At 42.0% G+C, this 20086-nt stretch overlaps 1 protein-coding gene across 3 annotated transcripts in view; it reads right to left on the bottom strand.

Annotated features, from left to right (window-relative positions):
- The window catches only part of sema6cb (semaphorin 6Cb), a 257350-nt gene that overhangs the window by 67943 nt on the left and 169321 nt on the right, over positions 1-20086 (bottom strand). For all 3 annotated transcript variants that reach the window (XM_085803468.1, XM_085803466.1, XM_085803467.1), the window contains exons 7-12: positions 17471-17527; positions 15771-15872; positions 7856-7946; positions 4725-4847; positions 2752-2840; positions 2382-2599 (exon numbers count right to left, since the gene is read on the bottom strand). In XM_085803468.1, coding sequence (XP_085659594.1) covers positions 2382-2599; positions 2752-2840; positions 4725-4847; positions 7856-7946; positions 15771-15872; positions 17471-17527 — 680 coding nt within the window. The remainder of the gene's footprint in view (positions 1-2381; positions 2600-2751; positions 2841-4724; positions 4848-7855; positions 7947-15770; positions 15873-17470; positions 17528-20086) is intronic.

Genomic DNA, 20086 nt, shown 5'->3' with positions numbered 1-20086 from the left:
GACCTTTAAATGTCTCTCAGTTATTTTCCCATAGTGAAGAAGCTGTAAACATTTAATTATTATTATTAACACATGAATCAGCTGGGATTACACAGGGATTCAGACCGTGAGCCACTGATGTTCAACAGACTGTCTGCACTGTGAGCAGCTCAGAGAGGTTGATTCAGTTTAAAGGTTTTTCTTTAATCCATAGTGTCTGTGATCTGTTTCTATTGTCACAACGAGATCATAAAACACAGATTTGAGGGAATAAATGTAACAGGTGTATGAACCTGGGGCAGGATTACAAATAGCTGCTTTCCACCAGCAGGTTATGACACCATCCGGAGAGCTGTCACTCTGTGCTCATTCATCTCCTGACTTAGTTGCAGCTTCAGCACCAGGACAGGAGTCAACAGTTACTGACTGAGTGTCATCCCTATGCTCCATGCCCCCCACCTCCTGTCATTACTGCACACCAGCATCATTCAACCCATCCTGCTGGACTGTCCCCCCTGCTTCTACAACACGCCGCCCACCACCAACAAAAACAGACTTACAAAATACAAAATCACTAACCATCCCTCACCAAACCCCTCAGAGCCGTCACATTGCCTCATACAGACAGTAGCCAATGACTTTTACCACCCCCACCCCCCAACTTCACACTCCACACAGCTGAAGGTGTGGGTCACAGGTACAGGACTATTGGGTGGAGACGGGCTTGTTTCAGCAAGAGCTGAATCCAACAACAACAACAACATCAATCCAAAAATCCAATTCCTACTCTATGTGTGTGATAATGTGTGTACTGTTTGTTTAAAGACACACTGTGTGAAATGTCTTCATCTAGCAGTGAGGTTCCAGCTGAATAGTGTTCTTTATGCTGCATTCACATGGAATCAGGCGGACCACAGCCACAGATCGGAACAGGATAAACAAACAAACAAACAAGTGGTCTGTCGGCACGAGGCAAAACCATACACACGTGACAACATGTTGTCATATTGTTTACCTCACCCACGTTTTACCGACCCACTCTCGCCCGAAATGACATCCAGTTTGCAGTCTGTTTGACTCCACTTGAACGCAGCATCAGTGTGACCCTCCATCCTTCCTTACACTACACCACAGTCATGGTTTTCAAACAGACGCCACCTCTATCGTTTCTCCCAGAGCCGACCGCTCCGGTGTCTCCGCTGAGTCAGTGGCTGTGTCTGAAATCACTCACTCATTCACTCCTCCCTACTCACTATATAGGGAATTCTATATAGAGGACTATATACAGTAGTTGACTCACTGGTCAAATGAAAAAACACTTTCAGACACTACACCGCCGCACAGTTAATTACGTATTACGTTATGTAATTAAAACGTTCTAGATCAATGCTTACCGCGATCCGTGACCATAATGCATGGTGGGATATCTTTCTTTGGTTAGTGAAACATCGGATGTCCACTACATTTCGCGGTGAATTGTGGGATACAATGAGTGCACTATGAGTGAATATTAATAATCTCTAAACATTCAGACACCACTACAAAATGGCATAGTCACTATATGTAGTGAGTGATTTCGGACATAGTCAGAGTTTCCGTGGTTACCTACGGTCACGCTGCCACTGAACGTAAAAGATGGCGGCATCATATGGCAGCCAGCACTGAGCTTCTTCTACCAGCTCTATGTTCATATGAACGGCAAATTCAAAGCTTACCAGAACACTTCAGTTTGTTGATGGAGGTTATTATTAATTAATTAATCAAACACATACTTTTGAATGAAATAATCGATTTTTGTTATTAGACAACGTGGGTGAATGTTTTCTGTCTCTGGTGGTATGTTCCTCAGACTGTGAGAACAAGTTTCCTGATGTAAAGGCGAACTGTCTGTCTGTTAAAGGGATAGTTCACCCAAAATTGAAATTTCACTCATTATCTACTCACCCTCATGTCGACTAAGGGCTGGGAGAAGTTTCAGAGTTATCCGTGGCTTCTCTGAGTTACAGGGGGTCTCGGCATAGCAGTGCATGTCCATATAACCAACTGTCTTCGTAACAAAAAGACACACCAAAAAACATCCAAATAGACTTATTTAATTTTTTCGGGACAGTTTCTGGGCTTCAATACAAGACAGACATTACATACGAGCAGCATGGAGGTATTTGGATGTTTTTTGGTGTGTCTTTTTGGGCGAAGACAATTGGTATCCATTTGCAACCGTTATATGGACATGCACTGCTACGCCGAGACCCCCTGTAACTCAGAGAAGCCACGGAGGACTCTGAAACTTCTCCCAGCCCTTAGTCGACATGAGGGTGAGAAGATAATGAGTAAAATTTCAATTTTGGGTGAACTATCCCTTTAACAAACAGTAACACTGACCCTTGTCCGGCCTGGCTCACCTGTTTGCCTGCGTGGTGAAGACGCCGAGCACGGCCGGCCGGTGGTTGATCTGCAGCACGTTGGTCAGCGACTGCAGGACGTCGAAGTAGAAGAAGGAGTCTCCGGGGACGGAGCAGTTGAGCCGCGCTTTGAGGAAGGACGTCCAGTAGCGCTCCAGCACCCTCGGGGAGCCACCGTTGTCGTTCTTACAAACGCGAGCGACTCTGGAGAAAACCACCTGGGGGCAGAGACGAGCCAATCAAACATAACCCCTGATGTTTACCATGAGCCAGAATGTAAAACACAACAGCAGCTAGAAAAAATACATAAAAAACGTGGTTTGCATTTTCTGACTTGAGGCAGGTGTCTGGTCTGAGACGGATCCCTCACCTTGCCAAGAGTGGTGTACTCCACTGCGATCTCGCTGAAGAAAAAGTACACGTAGTTCCCGTACTCGATAGCGTGGAGGAAATGGGGCTCTATGGGAGACGAGAAGAAAAGATGTGTGACAAACACGCTGGCAGTGATGCCTTATTTCCAACATGGCAGCGCGCTGAGAGTGGGCTGGGAGCGCAGCGGGTAAACACAGATGCTCAGCTTGGAAACCGCATCCAGCAGGAACGCAGGGGGAGAGTGTTATCAAATTAAATCTGAACATTAGGATGGACACATAAAAACAGAAAAAGAAAACATTCTTACCATCACAAACGTCTAACGTTTACTGTATTGACACAGCACAACGGCTGCTGGATAAAACACTCAGCTTCAGTCAGAGGAGCCAGAGTTTTAGAAACCTTCATGAATCCAGTCTGATTTTTACATTTGAAATAGAAGAGCTAGAAAAGAACTAATTATGGTCTTTAATTAGCTTCTGTTGGTTGAGAAGGAAGAAAAACCTGACTCCAAATCAGATAGTTTTACTCATGAAGATACAAAGTGCACTTACACTAAAAGGGCCAAAACCACACTGTTAGGGCTCAATGTGACCTCAATGTGACCAAGAACATCTCATCAGTTCATACTAAAGTCTTAGAGAATGATTGAGGGATCGTGTCAACCAAATGCTTTTTGCGCTCACGTCTACTTTCCATTCAGATCCTATGACATTCAGCAGAAAGAAAACATTCTTGGTGTCCTTTTGAGTAGAAATCTGTTCAAACTTTAAAACAGCGCAGCTCTTGTCAATAACCATGTTTCCATCCACTTACTGATCAAATTTTCTCAAGATCGATAAAAATATTATGTGAATAATGCCGGTTCAAGTGCATTTCAATCTGAACTTTAAATCGAATAAAAGGCTGTGTGTAATGACGTCATGTGCTGTTTTGCGATCATATTGGTGTATCGAATTGTTTTCTTGCAATTTAAGGTGTTTTCATTCATTTTGTACTAAATAGCAAAACAGAAGAACATCCATCCTTCATCTTTAACGTTTATCCAAGGTCAGGCTGCGCACAACTGTGTGAGTCATTACCTGGAAACCACTGAGCCATACGCACGCTATTATATTATTATATTAAGTTCTAGGCTATAGGCTGGTGATTACAATGCAACATGCCTGTCATCAGAAGACAGTGGCGTGTAAACACTATTTTAATGCAGATGCACCGAGTGTTAAATCCTACAGACAGCAGAGAGACCTGTCACCTGTGGTTTGGGATCGGCAGCGCCTCTACACCTGCATCTTTCTATGTTTACTCCCGCTGTGTCTTAGAACAGCTGGAATACGTAGCAGAATTGACATAAAACATGTCACAACTGTTTCAAAAAAGCATTTGTTGCATGAACTTTGTATCAATCAAGAGAAAATCCGATGAGTTAGACCGTATTAACTTTTTATCGATATTCATGATATTTAATCTAATTTTACTGTTTCCATAAGGCATTTTTAATTGGATATTGCTTAATGCAGATAAAAACATGTAGGTATTGTCACTTTTTCACACTGACCAATCAAAATCCAAGATGGTGCGGAAATACGTACGTTACTAACAACAACATAACCAGAGACATGGCGGCAGTGATAGAGATAGTTATCTTGGCTGTCGCTGACAACCCCATAATCAAATAATCTTCTGATCCATTGTATGCAAACTCAGTGTTATGTAGAACGATGTAGTGTTTACATTGACAAGGAAGGAACACGGAAGTGTCAGAGGACTTGTTTTGTAACCTAGCAACAGCAGCATTCTGACGTGAGAGAGACAGAGCGCTCTAACAGAAAAAAAGGCCCTGAAACCAACATGGCTGCAGCTGAGGAATGACAATAAAAATCAAGTTTCTTACACCTTTAATGTCGATGTTGAAGACCTGATGAGAGGTTCCTTATGTTCATATGTTACAGTAACATGTGGGGCGCTCACCTCGCAGCCACTTGGAGTCGTACTTGACCGTGCGCAGGACGGGGCTGCTTTCTCCCAGACTTCTGTAAATGACCGCGTCACTTGCCAAGAAGTCGGTCATAGTGGCCGAGTAGAAATCACCACCTGAATGAAAAGACAGACGGGGGGGGAAAAAAAGAAGGAATTGAGATACATTGTCAGGGGTCACAGTTGCCATGAATACCCTACTTCTCTTAAGTGTCTATTTTGGTCACAGGTGACTTCTGGTTGCCCTTTAAAAAGAGGCAAGAGAAGAACAGATGTCACTTTTAATAACACCCCGTGTGAACTTTGCATAAATGTCAGTGGAAACCTGGCAGGATGGAGAGGAAGTTTGGCTCTGGCTCTTTACTCTTCCCCTCATCTTGACCCTGACGCTTTCCCAAAATATCAGCTTCCTCCGTTGCTAAGATTAGTAAAGAAAACCTAACCGTGAATCAGGATCCATCCAGATTACACCCTGTGTTTATCTGTGCTCAGATAGTCAACAGCGTTCACCCCCCCCCCCCCCCCCGGCCTTCAGCTGATGAGAGGTCTGAGGTGACGCCGGGGTCGTTGACGTCTAGTTTACTCTGTTATTAAAGCTTAATTTGGTCTTTTATCAGCCACCTTTCTATTCAGCGATGTAAATACAGCAATTTGTCCATCATGAACTCCTACCCCATATAACATCACAGCTAAACATGGAAACCAACCATTTTCTACCAGTGGTTTCAGAACAATAACAAAAACACATATCGATAATCAATCAATACCGGCTTTGAAACATGTGATTAACAGTAATATTTGTCAGATTATGGCTGTGCTTTCTAATCAATACTGCTTTACTATGTGAGAAAAATGGAAGTGACAAAAACTGATGTAGAATTGATGCTACCTGAAGTTTAAAGAGACAGCTGATTGATTGATTGATTGATTGATTGATTGATGACGTGAGAATGATTCGAGGTGAAATGAAAAACAAAAGCACGGAGAAGTCTTCAGAAGATCCTTTTCTCATAAACATTTTGACCCACTTTTGATTCAGCAGCTTCATGACTGAAGTTCTACTTTCAGATTCTTTTGAATGTCTCTTCACTTGTCATTAAAATCTATTCAATCACAGATCTGAACAGAACTGCAGCTTCTGAACTGATGCATCATCTGGAGCGGCTCATCAGGCAGATTAGACTGGTTTGAATTATCAAAGGTTTTCACAGTGTTTCACCACTGACGACCTGATTATTACACAAACACTAATTTAATATTCAAAACAAATGAAGTGATTGTCCTCCATGTATTTTTAGATTTCTTTGAGTCTCTCGTTGATTCATGTAAATATCTGTATCTCTACCTCTGGGGTTTCTCCTTTCTCATGTTCCATGATGTTATTTTTATTTTTGCATTACTATAAGGTGAGGTTCAACAGAAACCTCTCTCTTTACCTATGATATCTCTATACCGTGCAGGGTTTCCTTCACCACAGCTGTGAAACACCAAGAAATATTGGAGGAAGGGCTCAGTGCACGAGTGAAAACATACTTGTTCAATTAAGCTTTCAGTTGCATGCATTCTTGCAAGTATTTTCTTTTCTTTTCATCTGTTTCATCATATTATTGTGAAGATTCTGTGTTTTCCCTTTCTCCTTTCATTTTTGTCAAAGCATTTGTGTTCTCTGTAAAGGTAAATCTCAATAAATTAGAATATCATAGAAAAATTCATGTATTTGAACAGTGAAACTCATATTATATAGATTCATTACAGACATACTGATATATTTCATATCTGTATGTCTTTTAATTGTAATGATTTTGTCTGACATTTAAAGGGATAGTTCAACATTTTGGAAAATTGGCCCATTGCCATAATCCCTATAATCATAGGAGTAGGTTCGTTACCTTTAATTGTCGGTGCAAGCTATTTTTAGAACGGCTGAGTGGAGCAGCGAGCTGCTCAGAGCTACGCTACGGAGGCTAATGGGATTTCTTGGTTTCCCTCATCAAACTACATAAATAAATACAGAGACTGCTTGATGAAAAACTGTCCCTGTAGGCAACGCACATCAGCTGATTTGCATGAATTTATCTCTAAAACAACTCTGTCTCATAACGTTCTGTTATTATCTCATAGCGTGGTGAATGTGCAGGTCACAACTTGTCCACCAGAGCGTTTTGGAGTTGTTGGATTGTGTATTTGATGAGTTTGATGAGGGAAACCAAGAAATCCCATTAGCCTCCGTAGCGTAGCTCTGAGCAACTCACGGCTCTGCTCCACCGTTCTAAAAATAGCTTGCACCAACAATTAAAGGTATGTGTTTCTGCTCTTTATTTCATCTTCAGTCAACTCAGAGATCACAATCACTGTCTGGTTTGTTGACAAGGAGGTCTTTAACATACAAGAAAAGCTGCTTTGGTGTTTTAGTGCATAAGAAATTAAAGGGATATTTCAACATTTTGGCAAATTGGCTTATTGCCATAATCCCTATAGTTTTAGGAGTAGGTTCATTATCTTTAATTGTTGGTGCAAGCTGTTTTTAGTTTAGCGGGGCAGAGACGCAAGCTGTTCAGCTAACGCAACAGAGGCGTGTGGTATTTCCAAGTTTCCCTTTCCTAGCGTGGTGAATGTGCAGGCCACAACTTGTTGTTGGATTGTGTATTTGATGAATTTGATGAGGGAAAGGCGGAAATACCGCACACTCAGAGCTCACGTCTCTGCCCCGTCGATCTAAAAACAGCTTGCACAGACAATTAAAGATAATGAACCTACTCTTAAAACTATAGGGATTATGGCAATGGGCAAATTTGCCAAAATGTTAAAACTATCCCTTTAATAAAAAACCCAAATTGAGTATCTCAAACAATCAGAATATAGCGAAAAAGTTCATTATTGTAACCTAATAATGTCACACCGCTAATGACCTCCAAACACCTGCAAAGGCTTCCTGAGCCTGTAAATGGTCTCAGTCTGGTTCAGTAGCTCCACTATCATGGATAAGACTGCTGACCTCCATCAGATTCTACTTTATTGAGATGCACCTGTATATAAGTGCAAATAAAGTTTAATATTAGTGAGCAGTGAAGGGAGCTGAACTCGTGACGTACGGCGTCGTCTCTGTGCCGCTCGGTCTTACTCACCTGCGAACAGGCCCACGTTGGACTGGCGGGACTCGAAGGGGCAGCGGGCCTGTCCCACCACCTCCTCTCCTTCCTGCTCCAGTGTGGACATCTAGGTCAAAGAGGACACAGAGGCAAAGAATGACTTTATGAGGCCGTAGATGCAAGTGTAAAGTGGGAGTGACAGTTGTAAACACGAAAACGGCTTCACTGTTTACACTCGTAAACTCCTGAAGTCGCCGCTGCGCCATCAGTGAGACCAGAAGTCTTTAACGTGACGAGTTCAGTGTCTGGACGAAGAGAAGGAAGGATGTGCAGCCAATCGATCAGCAATGATGAAAGTCGACACGTGCATCATAAAGATTGTGAATGTGAATGTGGGTCAAGTGTGTGAGGTTTCGAGTCCTGCTCTCGCCAGCAGAGAGGAAGCTTTATCTCTCACATACATATTTAGCTGCTACTTCCCGACCTGCTGTTAACAAGGTCGTAAACCCCAGGTATGACAATAAGCAAAACCCAGTGTGTGTGTGTGTGTGTGTGAGGGGTGGAGGCTGAATGCATATGGGGCCGCCCTCTGTCACAACAAGGTGACTGACACACACACATACACAAACAATGTTCGCAGACCATTAACACATGGCGAGTGTGTGTAGTAACGTGTCACATTCACAGTAGTTTATTCAATAGCTTATTAACCCTCGGATGATCCTTCAGTTTGTACCACTTCCATGACCCCTGGACAAGATTTAGACATCAGTTACTCCCAAAATATGTGTGATACATACAGTATAGGGCTGGTTCTTGACTAAACATGAAAATCAACATCAACATTTTTAACCCCTTCCTGGCCAGCTGTTTTTGCTGCAAAAACACAACATTTCTATGGGGCTCTATATGGGGTTTATGATTGGTGACAGTATTTTAGTGATAAAAAGAGATATCCAAAATCCCCTCGGTGAAAACTTCTGACTATAATATGTCAACAAAATAAAACAAGATTTTTTAAAGTTCAGATTTCGGTTCTGGAAATTAGCGCACATTTCATTAGATATTGCCTCATTTACATATTTAAACATAATATTTGACAAAACTTGTAATACAAAAAATATTTGTCTGAAGGTGAGTAATGAACTTGGAAAGTTTCATGGTGATATCTGTTACTTAAAATTTTTACTTTAAAATACATTAAAAAAACCCATAGGCGGAGGTGGACATTTTTATCTAGCGAAAGGTCATGGGTTAAAATGTATTACGGGTCCAAAAAATGGACTTTCATTCTGAAATTCGGGACATCCAGAGTTTACCCAAAGATACACCTCCTCGCCAAAACTCAGGCCCCAGTGACCTTTCATTTGACCGTGGGGAGTTGGGAAAGTGTGAGAGGTGGACAAAAATGTCCAGGGGTAACAGGATGCAGCGTCTTTCTTTAAAACTCTGTTGTCAGTGAGTGTGTGTATGTGTGTGTGCAGGGTTAATGTCAGCTTTCTGCACGTGTGAAAATGTGATGGTGCAGCAGAGGAGATGAGAAAAGATCTGAACATTTTTACAGAGCTTTCCCACGTAAACTCCGTATAAATGCCCCGAGGGAGCTGTGTGGAAATAAATAAATAAATAAAATAAAACACTTCAGATTCTGCAAGAGGTGTGTGTTTACACCCTGAACCTGATGCAATGCAACACAACAGCTCTGCCCTAAATATCACTTCTGTGAAGTGTTCAGTTATTGTTTAGACTGAGTCCCCACTTTGTGTCGTAATGAATTGCATTAAGTGTTCCATTTATTGTATCCACCTAATGCTTCTGTAAAGATCTAGTGGGAAAAGTGCTCTTTATAAAAAAAGAAAAAGCATGGATAAAATAAAAAAGTGGCAAAAGGCTAAGTGTGTTAATGTGTTTTACAGTTTGGCTTTTTACCGCAGGAAGCAGACACACAGGCAGCAGCAGGAGAGGAACATGAGCAAAATAAATGTGACAAGAGTTCATTCTGAAACTACCACAGATTATAAACAGCTACTCTGTTTATTTTTATCATAGTTATAGCTCTGTGTTTTCCTCCTCTCCTCATTTCCAGTGTTGATCCATAAGAACATGTATCTGTGGTTTTAAGAACCAGAAACCATCTCAAGCCGTTTTCCCACTAAAATTAGCGGGTCGACACGGGTTTCTTAAACGCGGGTCGATCCGATTAAAGGCCAAGTCAAGTCGTTTGACCCGCGTCGACGCGGGTTGACGCGGCTCGGTGCGCCTTTCCCACTGCCACCAAAAGCCGATTGTTAGCAGGTTTAAATGGGTTTTTTGACCAGTGGGAAAGGGGTATCAGTGTAGTTTTACATCTCCTCTCTCAGCTTCTCTCTGGAGCTCTAGTAACAACAGGTCGATGTCAGCTGATCTCTCTGAGCTGAGCCTCTCTCCTAATTGGCCATTTTCTGAGTGAGCCAATAAAAATAGAGCAGACATAGCAGATGTTGTGTATTAACACTCAGAGAAAACCAAATCCTACAAGTGAGTCCAGGTGGGCGGGGCTTGGTGACTGCCTTATTGTGACATCACAAAGTCCTGACAGCTGGCTTTAAGGCTCAGTTTCTGAATACAGGCTGTGTGCATTTCTCTGGACTGAGGCTTTGAACAGTATTAATATAGACCCTAGAGCTTTTTTATAATCACACTACACATGGACATCTACCTTTATACTGTATGGAGCTTTAATACAAACATCTACCTTTATGGAGCTTTAACACAAACATCTACCTTTATACTGTATGGAGCTTTAATACAAACATCTACCTTTATACTGTATGGAGTTAAAGGGGACATATTATGGAAATTTCACTATTTGTCGGCTCTTTAACATATTTAGGTGTTTGTCTTGCCTTCCGGTCCCAAAATGTGAGAATTAACAAAAAAATCTGTAATTTTCAGGCTCCCGAGGTTGAAATCCATGTGGCTTTACAAGCTGTTCCCTCAGTTGTCATCCAATTAGGTCATTAGTTTTCGAATTTGCATAACACCACCCCTACCTGTGAGTACTGGTACTGGTAGAAGGGGCAGGGTGAGCAGTCGCAGTTGCATTTAAAGGGACAGGCACTGAAACCAGCCGTTTTGAAGGATGAAAAGAGCTGTGATGTTTGATCCTTGGGGTATTTTGACCAAAGCATGTCACAGACATGACTTTAAGACACCTGGGAACTATTTTAATTTGTGGAAAAGGGGCAGAATATGTCTCCTTTAATCAAAACATCTACCTTTATACTATGTGGGACCTTTAATATTCTACTTCTGGTAGTTTTAATTGAACAATGCTACAAAACAGTTTTTCAGTGTTGATGAGGTCTGAGGGACTAATTGTAATCTGCAAGTAACTAGAGAACTTTGTCCAACATAAACTCCTGTAACCTTGAATGACTCAACAGTCACGGCCCATTGATTTGAGATGCAAATGAGAACTAAAAACAAGCCTAAAAACAAGAATAAACATGGTTAAGAGTCTCCAATCAGTAATCAGACGATCTGTGCTCTTCAAATGAAATTAAGTTGGGTTCTAAATCTGATTAGAAATCAGCAGTATTGACCAGACGTCTCGTCCGCTGATTTGAATTGAAACAGTTTGTTGTCAGAATTTCGAGGAGAGCTGCGTCTGTGGGGCGGTTGCCCCCGTGGGCAGACGAAGACAGACGGATCGACGTTTGCATCACGTTGGAGATGGGCTCTCTTGTTGTCTGCAGACCAGCTGTCTCAGCAGTCTGGTCGGTGAAGCTGCGTGAGCGTCCGTCCACAGACACACACTCAGAACACACAGACGCCTTTCACTCATTCCCCCCGTCGTCCTCCACAGATTATTCACAGTCCCGCAGACAGTTTCCTTAATATGATTTACACATCATCCCTCTCTCCCCCAGCTGTCTGGATAGTCATCTCTTGTGCTTTTTTCAGACTACGGGGAAAGAAGCGGGGGGGGGGGGGGTTGGGGGCTCACAGCTGGGTTGGGGGTTATGGTAGTGGTTTGCAGACAGAAAAAATGTGTGGATCAGCCACTCTTCACCAGAGGGAGTCTGTGCTGGGGAGACCGTGATGTTCAGATGTAGGTCGGTATGCAGCTGGACCCGGGTGCTGACACTGTGCAGGTCCTCAGACTTGATCCTGGACAGCACTTAGAGACCACGAGCCGACAGCGTGGCTGCGTTTGATTCAGGCCAGACTGCGCAATAAAGCTAATACCATCACGTATTGGATTTCAGGTGAATTAATCATTCACTGAAAATAAAGGATGAGCAGAGTTCTAGGAAGAGTGAGCTCAGATGCTCATTCTCTGTTATCACCAAGACGACAGGATGGAGAGTTCAAACTCCTGCAGCTCGGTTCCTGCAAAGATATTTTGTTTATGTCTGTTCCAAAATGAGCAGAGCTCCAGACCTCCTCCAGGCTACGACACAAGAAGCACTTCCAGTTCACTCCCAAAAATGAATGGATGAATAAATAAATAAAAAAATAAAATGAAATTTAAAAAAAGAATCAACAGGAAGTTGGGGAAGATGATTCCCACATGGGTATTCCAATTCCTGATCACATCAAGAATAAATGTTTTGTCATCTTTAAAGGTACATTGTGTTAGAATTACTCCCATCTTGGTTGTATATCACAAGCAACTCAATCGTATTTTCCATGCTGCAATCACTTGAAATTGGGCAGACGGCAGACGGACGACAGCCGCTGCACGTAACGGCATAAACAAGCCTCTATGTAAACAAGTGGTCTGTCAGCACCAGGCAAAACAATACACGTGACAATATGTTGTCATGGCGATGTGGTATTGTTTACCTAACCCACGTTTTACTGGCTTTTTCTCAGCGTCTGTGACTAAAATGACATCTGGTTTGTTAGCGACGGCCGTCTGCCCGACTGCACGTGAATGCAGCATCAGTGTAACGCGCCATTCCTCCTCACTGCGTTACCGCGGTGACTTTTCACAGACAGCTCCGGTGTCTCCGCTGAGTTTCTGTGGTTTCCTCATTCTAAACTAAGTCGACAGACATACCTTCTACCTACAGCTGTCATCTGTTTGACTCTGGAGACCAGATCTCCTGCATTATATATAATGGAAGAAAAAGCCCATTGAGGACTGTGTGAACGCTGCTATAACTGAGTGTCTCCAGAGCTGAGGGTCATGTTCACGGCTCTGTTTTGCATTTAACAGTCATTTTGCAAACATTTACAGTACAGCACTGGAAAAACCATGGTTTATTGATTTCAGCTGTATGACACATGCCCTTATATGGACAGATATAGATATACTTTAGTTATCCCCAAGGTGAAGTTCATAATTTATATTGTGAAAAGAACATTTTTAACATGCTTTCTGTCTTTTGACAAGGATGTTTATTTCTCATGGACGATATTTAATGTTATAAAAGTTAAAATACAGAATTTATATTCTTGTTTCTGAAAAGCATTTTTTCCCCTCATTATCTAATGTACACTAGTACTGTATAAAACTTGCCTTCTGAGTAATTGTATTATTCTGATTATCATGATTAGTGAAGGTGCACAGAAAACTTTTCATTAGCTCCAACAGAAGTTTGCAGATTTCTATTTTAAATGTCAAGGACTAAAGTGGCGTCACAGAGTCAAACCTACAGTAGAGAGTTACAAACCATCTGTGCTACTCTTTTATTATTAAACTCTTCCTCTCCACAGAGGGAACAACACGCTTTTGTTAATACTTCCCCTCGCTGTGTAAAGGCTGCCAGGGAGTTCTGACTCTGCTGGGCGCCAAAGTGGAAAACGGGTGCTTGTTGCCCACCCTGACCGCACCACATCTGGACCACTGGGTCGGTTCACAGGTCGGTGGTGGATAAGAAAAAAAAAAACTCATTGAGATGTAGAGTCCTGAGTTACTGAGCTCCCCTCTGGATTTCAGACTCCCCCGCATTGTTAGATTTACAGTCTATGCTCGACTCCCTCATCCTCTAATGGCCCTGCTGCTGCTTCCCTACACACACTTCAAACTGTGGGAGTGTTACCTTTGCATTGTCCTTAAGCAAATGGCATCTGTGCTTTTTTTTTTCCTACAGCATAATAATGTTTGGACTCTGTGTGCTGTTATTTACCAGAACAGTGGGGGGATAATCACAGCATGGATTTGTCTCCTCTCCCCCTCGTCCCTCCCTCCTCTCATTCTTCCTCTCCTCCCTCGGCTTTGTGCGTTCAGAGGCGTGAATGGAGCCGCTGTATTATTACCATCGTCGCTATATGTTGTTTTCTGTCAACAGACGGCCTTATATCTTGTTGCAACAACATATTATTCCGCCGGCATTAAGCGATTGAAGTCATCTAACCACGCAGGAACACATATGGCAGCGAACGTTTCGTCCTCGGTACAGATCTGTTAAAACAGACTCGCTGTGTATATATCTCTTTTACATTTGGCATATGTGCTGTCCCTTTTTATGTATGGAATCATTTTCCAGAGCGTCTGCACTTTGAGCTCCGGGCTGTTTGTAGCAGCATCACTGAGAAACACAAACTCAAGTGGCGGCTGCCAGACTTCTTTCACAGCTGATGAACCGGCTGTGACCCGTCCTTTTTGTAGCAGCGTTTGTGGGCGGTATCTGACAGGAGATGTCCTTTTGTAAGTCATGTTAACATCATTTCATCTCTTATGTGAGCTCTGCCGTGTTTAATGTGTAGCGTTATATCATGTTAATGTGTTTCTGCTCTTTATTTTGTCTTCATTCAACTCAGAGATCACAATCACTGTCTGGTTTGTTGACAAGGAGGTCTTTAACATACAAGAAAAGCTACTTTGGTGTTTTAGTGCATACGAACTTAAAGGGATAGTTCAACATTTTGGCAAATTGGCCTATTGCCATAATCCCTATAGTCTTAGGAGTATAGGTTCATTACCTTTAATTGTTGGTGCAAGCTGTTTTTAGATCGGCGGAGCAGAGACGCAAGCTGTTCAGCTAACGCAACCGAGGCACACTGTATTTCCAAGTTTCCCTTTCCCAGCGTGGTGAATGTGCAGGCCACAACTTGTTGTTGTTGGATTGTGTATTTGATGAGTTTGATGAGGGAAAGGCGGAAATACCGCACACTCAGAGCTCGTGTCTCTGCCCTGCCGATCTAAAAACAGCTTGCACAGACAATTAAAGATAATGAACCTACTACGAAAAGTATAGGGATTGTGGCAATAGGCCAATTTGCCAACATGTTGAACTATCCCTTTAATAGTCAACAAATATTAACAGAAAATTTTAACGATAAAATTAGAGTATTTATGATAAAAAAAAGTGAAGAAATACTATAGGACATATAAATAGATACAATGAAAATACATAATTTCATCTGTTTTATTTGCATATTCATTCCCTTATAATAATTAATTGTATTTATTTTAATTTCTGTTGTGTGTTTAACTGATAAAAAAATAACAACAGTAATAATGATTATGTTTTGTGGTGACATTCTTAGTTTATAATGGCCTATTACAGTAACTTTATTGTTCCTATGTAAACCTAACGCTTCATTAACCAACTGTCAGAGCATCATCACACACACACACACACACACACACACACACACACACACACACACACACACACATGTTGCTTAATACTGAGCCGACATTCCACTCTCACTCAGCTCCCCCTGTGTGTGTGAGCCTGATGTAGAAAACATCTGGCGTGTGTGAGCCTCTCTGACCTGTGTTTATGACTTAACGTGGCAATTTCACATAAAGCCGGCGTGGCGAGAGCATGATGTGCATGTAGTTTACAGCGCGCCGTTGCTGTTACTATGTGAAATAACAGGGTGCAATGGAAGCAGCAGACCAGGACGTGGTCAAACATATCTCACCACAGCTGGAATATCATCTCTTATCTGTAATTGAGGCCGGGAGGCAGTGTGTGCAGGTGGCGGCGGCGGCGGCGTGGTATCTCACCTTATAGTTGCGGCAGGTGGGGTTGAAGGCGTTGGTGCCGCAGGCGAAAAGCGTCTCGTCATTACGAGGCACCAGCACTTTGATGTAGTTGTAACATTCATCCTGTTGGGAGGTGAGGGGGGGGGTAACTTGGTGTTATTGTAGCCTACATGAGGGAGCGGGTCCACAAGACTCCTGGCACGCAGACCACACAATCACAGCAAGATTTGTAGCAGGTAGACACACACACAGACTCACACTCTGTGTTTTACATCATTATCCTAATCCCCAGGCTGATTCCTGTGGTTTCACTGGAGCTCAGCTCAGGCCAGGAGACCTACAGTGTATCGTCCCCATGACGACCGTGGCAGCGACTCCCATCAGCTGTGTGAACACCTTCACTATCACAAAAACCTCACTATGCAGGCAACAAAGGCAACGGGACCAAACTAGACTCAGCCTCCTGTGCTTGTATCCCTCCGCCACTAAAACTAGTCCCAGGTTAGGGGAGAGTGGGGTAAAATGAGCCATTTTTAACATTCAGGATCACTACATCAAGACAATTATAGTTTTGTGACATATATTTCAGGATGTTGTGCATCCCTACAAACAAACAGCATGAGTGTAATATAACCTGTCCAAAAAAAGTGGTCTGGTAGCATAGGAGCAGGGTAAGGTGAGCCACCTCCCTTCTTCCCTTCCATCCATCTCCCACCTCCCCTTTTACTCTATATTCCACTTCAGTTACAGGTGAACACAAACTGCTGGGTGCTGCTGCTGAGACACAAACTCACTGAGGTTTGGGGAGTGTTACATTGCATATTAGGAAGAATCCCTCACCTTTCTCTTTTAAAGTAAAGTTTGGCTTACTTACTGTACTGTAATTCTAAACATCCAGAATCATGATTTCATAACTAGACAAAATGCATTCATTAAGTGTATAGGGCAGGTGGCTCGACTGGAGCTGCCATATTGACTTTATTAGTCCCCACAGCTAAAATGGTGCACTTTCATGCTCTGTTTACTACCTCATAGATACCACAACTGATGTATAAAAAAAATATATATAATTATCTCTTTTTGTATAAACGCAATTCTCATGAAACTTATGATCGACTGAATTCACTTTCGAGAGTGAAAAATGTTTCTTGTCAGATTTCAGATTTTTTTTTTTTTTTTAAATGGGAACAGTACATATTGATGAACACTGTTGTGTAATATGTCTCACCATTTTAATTTTGTGGTTCTTCTTCTTCACAGACTCCATGAAATGACACCTTCCTCCTCAATATTTGGTCACATGCTCCATTTTTCTTATGGTTTCCTAGCAACATGTGGTGGCTCAGTTTACCCCACTCTCCCCTACATCCAGAGTTGTGTCAGGCCTGCTTTGTTAGGTCACAAAGACTTTAACCTTTGTCCCCCAAAGTCTCATCATTTTGTCTTTGAGTCCAAGTGAACCAAGATATTTCAAGGTGTTCAGAAGGCCATAACTGTCTTTTGTGAAATCACTACACCTTTGACCACTGACCTCCCAAATCTAGCTAATTCATCCTAGAGCTCTAACAAATGTTTGTGCCAGGTCTTGATAGCTCTGTGAGCGTGTTACCGAGACATCGTGTCTATGAGAACAAGACGTACGGGGGCAGACCACCTGAAAAACAATATGGCCGCTGAAAGGAGGAGTAAAAAACACAGAGGAGGAAGGAGATCATACTCACGCTGTTCTTCCCTCTCACGGTGCACTTCTCCACATCCTTCGTCTTCCAAGTCAGTTTCTGGGGGAAAAAAAAAATAAAAAATTGAACACACAGCCAACTGTCAGCTCAAAGACAAGCTGTTTCTCGCCATCCCAGCTTTTGTTGCTCCCGATCGTTCGAGTGCCGTTCTGAGACAGCTGTGATGAAAATCTCATTAACTTCAATAAACTGTCATGGAGAAAAACAAACAAAACGGAGGAGAATGGGGGATGCCTGCGGCGGCCTGCGCAGCTAAACACCGTGCTTCCTCGCTGATAAAACAAATAAATAAAATAAATAAGAGGCGTCTGGGTCTGTGAAAACACGCTGCATGAGGGAATCAAAACAAGCAGCGGAGGAGGATTCCATCACCTCGCTGTCCGGATGAGGACCAGTCAATTAACCCCAATTAAAGAGAGCGGTCAGAAGCTGTGCCCTCACACACCAACACACACACACCAACACACACTTCCTGTGTGGAAGTGCTGCTTGTCCAGTGGGCAGCAGCTGCCAAAGATCCATCAACCCGTTAACAAGCCGCACCGGTCGCACAACTCGCACTTCCTCAGAGCTCCTCCACGCCGCCGAGGATGCTGGGAAGTTCTAGGGATGTCACGATTATACATTTTCTTGGTACAATTATTGTCAGAGAAATAATCACTGTGTTACGATTATCACCATTATTATGCATTTATTAATTTCACAACACGATGATTGTGTAAAATCAAATATAGTCAAAATATAATTACAGTATTTATTATGTCATATAATATATGATGAATTATTAATCCCCCAGGGGAAGTGTTTGAAATATTCAGGTCATAAATTGTTATTTATACCAAATGTTTATGTTTATTTTTATAGTTTTTTGTTTTGTTTGGGTTTTTTTTTTTATTACAAATGACAAGCTAACATTTAAGTTCCTACCAATTCAATGTTACGTACTTTTATTTTGGCGCACATCTGCCGATATGGTTCCAACATCATCTTTTTTGGACAATGGTATTTAGGAATCTTTACGATTAATTAGTTGTGAAAACAAGTAATGGTGACATCTCTAGTATGTACTGGACTCCAGGTCCTCTCACAGTGAGAGTGTGTGAGCAGACGGGAGCCGGATGCCTCACTCGGCCACACTGTAAACATGATGCTGGGATTATGGGATGGGGGAGGAGTGGTAGAGTATGTGGTCTCTGACATTTTGCCTGCGGTGTGAGCTCCAGGTCTGATGCTTCTGATACTTCCCTCTCTTTAGGTCTGGATGTCAAACTGGAAGAGGTGTCGGCTCCCGAGTGTTGACAAACCTGCACATTTTTTTTTCAGATTGTCCACGTTTGATTTTGTTTTGTTGGGTTTTTTTTGCCAGCACAGTAATCATGATAAATATACAGTATACAGTTTAATTACCGTCTAGACACCATCTCACTTGTGTCAACACTTGATGGAAACAAGACGTGGGCGACTTTTCAATATGAAAACAATAAGTAGTTTGCTATCTCTGGATGAAAGACTGTAAAGTCTGATTTATTTTACAGTTTGTCCTTGCAAATGAAAAGGGAAAATTTAAATTTTCACCAAAACAAATACGGTATATATATATATATATATATATATATATACATATAAATAAATACGCTTCATGCATCAAGGATGAGTCGACGTCCTTAGACGCTGAGGAGATGTACTGTTTTTCTTTTAAAAAAAAACATAAATATGAAAGCTGATCAGGGTGTTCTCTGTGCTGTAATATGTTTTGAAGCCCTGTTGGAGCTGAAGGTCACAACTCTTAGACCACAAGTCTAAAAAAACCCCTGAAAAACCCAATTTGTACCAAAAGCTCCTTGTTCCCCTGCGTTTACAGTTCCTTTCATCAGATTCAATCTTGTTGTTGTTGTTTGCCGGCAAGAAAACTGCAGCATTGAGATGAAGAAGAGACGTGCTTTTTAATTCTGAAGGACTTTTTTCAAATTAAACCAACATTGTTTGTTTTACCACTGCAGACAGCGCAGGGGGATATATCTATTCAAATGAGGTGCATGTTATTCTATATTTCTAATATTATGAACACGAGTGTCAAATAGACCAAAATCAACAGCGTATTAGTCATCCTCTCAATATTCTCGGACTTGTTTCTGTAGCCTCAAGACCAACGCTTCCTCCTGCACACAGATGGTTTTTATTATAAACATCTATTTAAAAGGATACTTTAGTTTTTACTGAATGTTACTCACACATTATTCAAACTGAATGTTTGTTGCTGATGACATCTGGACAACAAACTCTTAGTTTCTCTCTGCTTGAGTAATGGTTAAAAAAAATAGTGTTCTGAGGACACTGTAAACTTTGACCTCCAAAGTCTTAATCAGTTTGTCTCTTCATCCAAATGAACATTTTTGCCAAATCTGAAGTAGCATCAAGGTGTTACTGATATATCATGTCTGAGAGATTTAGACAGGTATACTCTGACGGTCACTGCTGCCAGGGCTTAAACATGCTGTGGTATTTAGTGAGTCTGACTCAAACTGAGGTAAAACTGCTCTGTCGACTTCTACTGATACAAAGCAAACATCAGTCAGCATTTGCTTTGTGATTGAAAGG

The sequence above is a fragment of the Trachurus japonicus genome, chromosome 16 (genome assembly GCF_045865225.1).
Source record: "Trachurus japonicus isolate A0001 chromosome 16, Traja_1.0".
NCBI lineage: Eukaryota > Metazoa > Chordata > Actinopteri > Carangiformes > Carangidae > Trachurus > Trachurus japonicus.
Note: the sequence above shows the minus strand (reverse complement) of the source record. Positions and strands in the feature narration are given on the sequence as shown.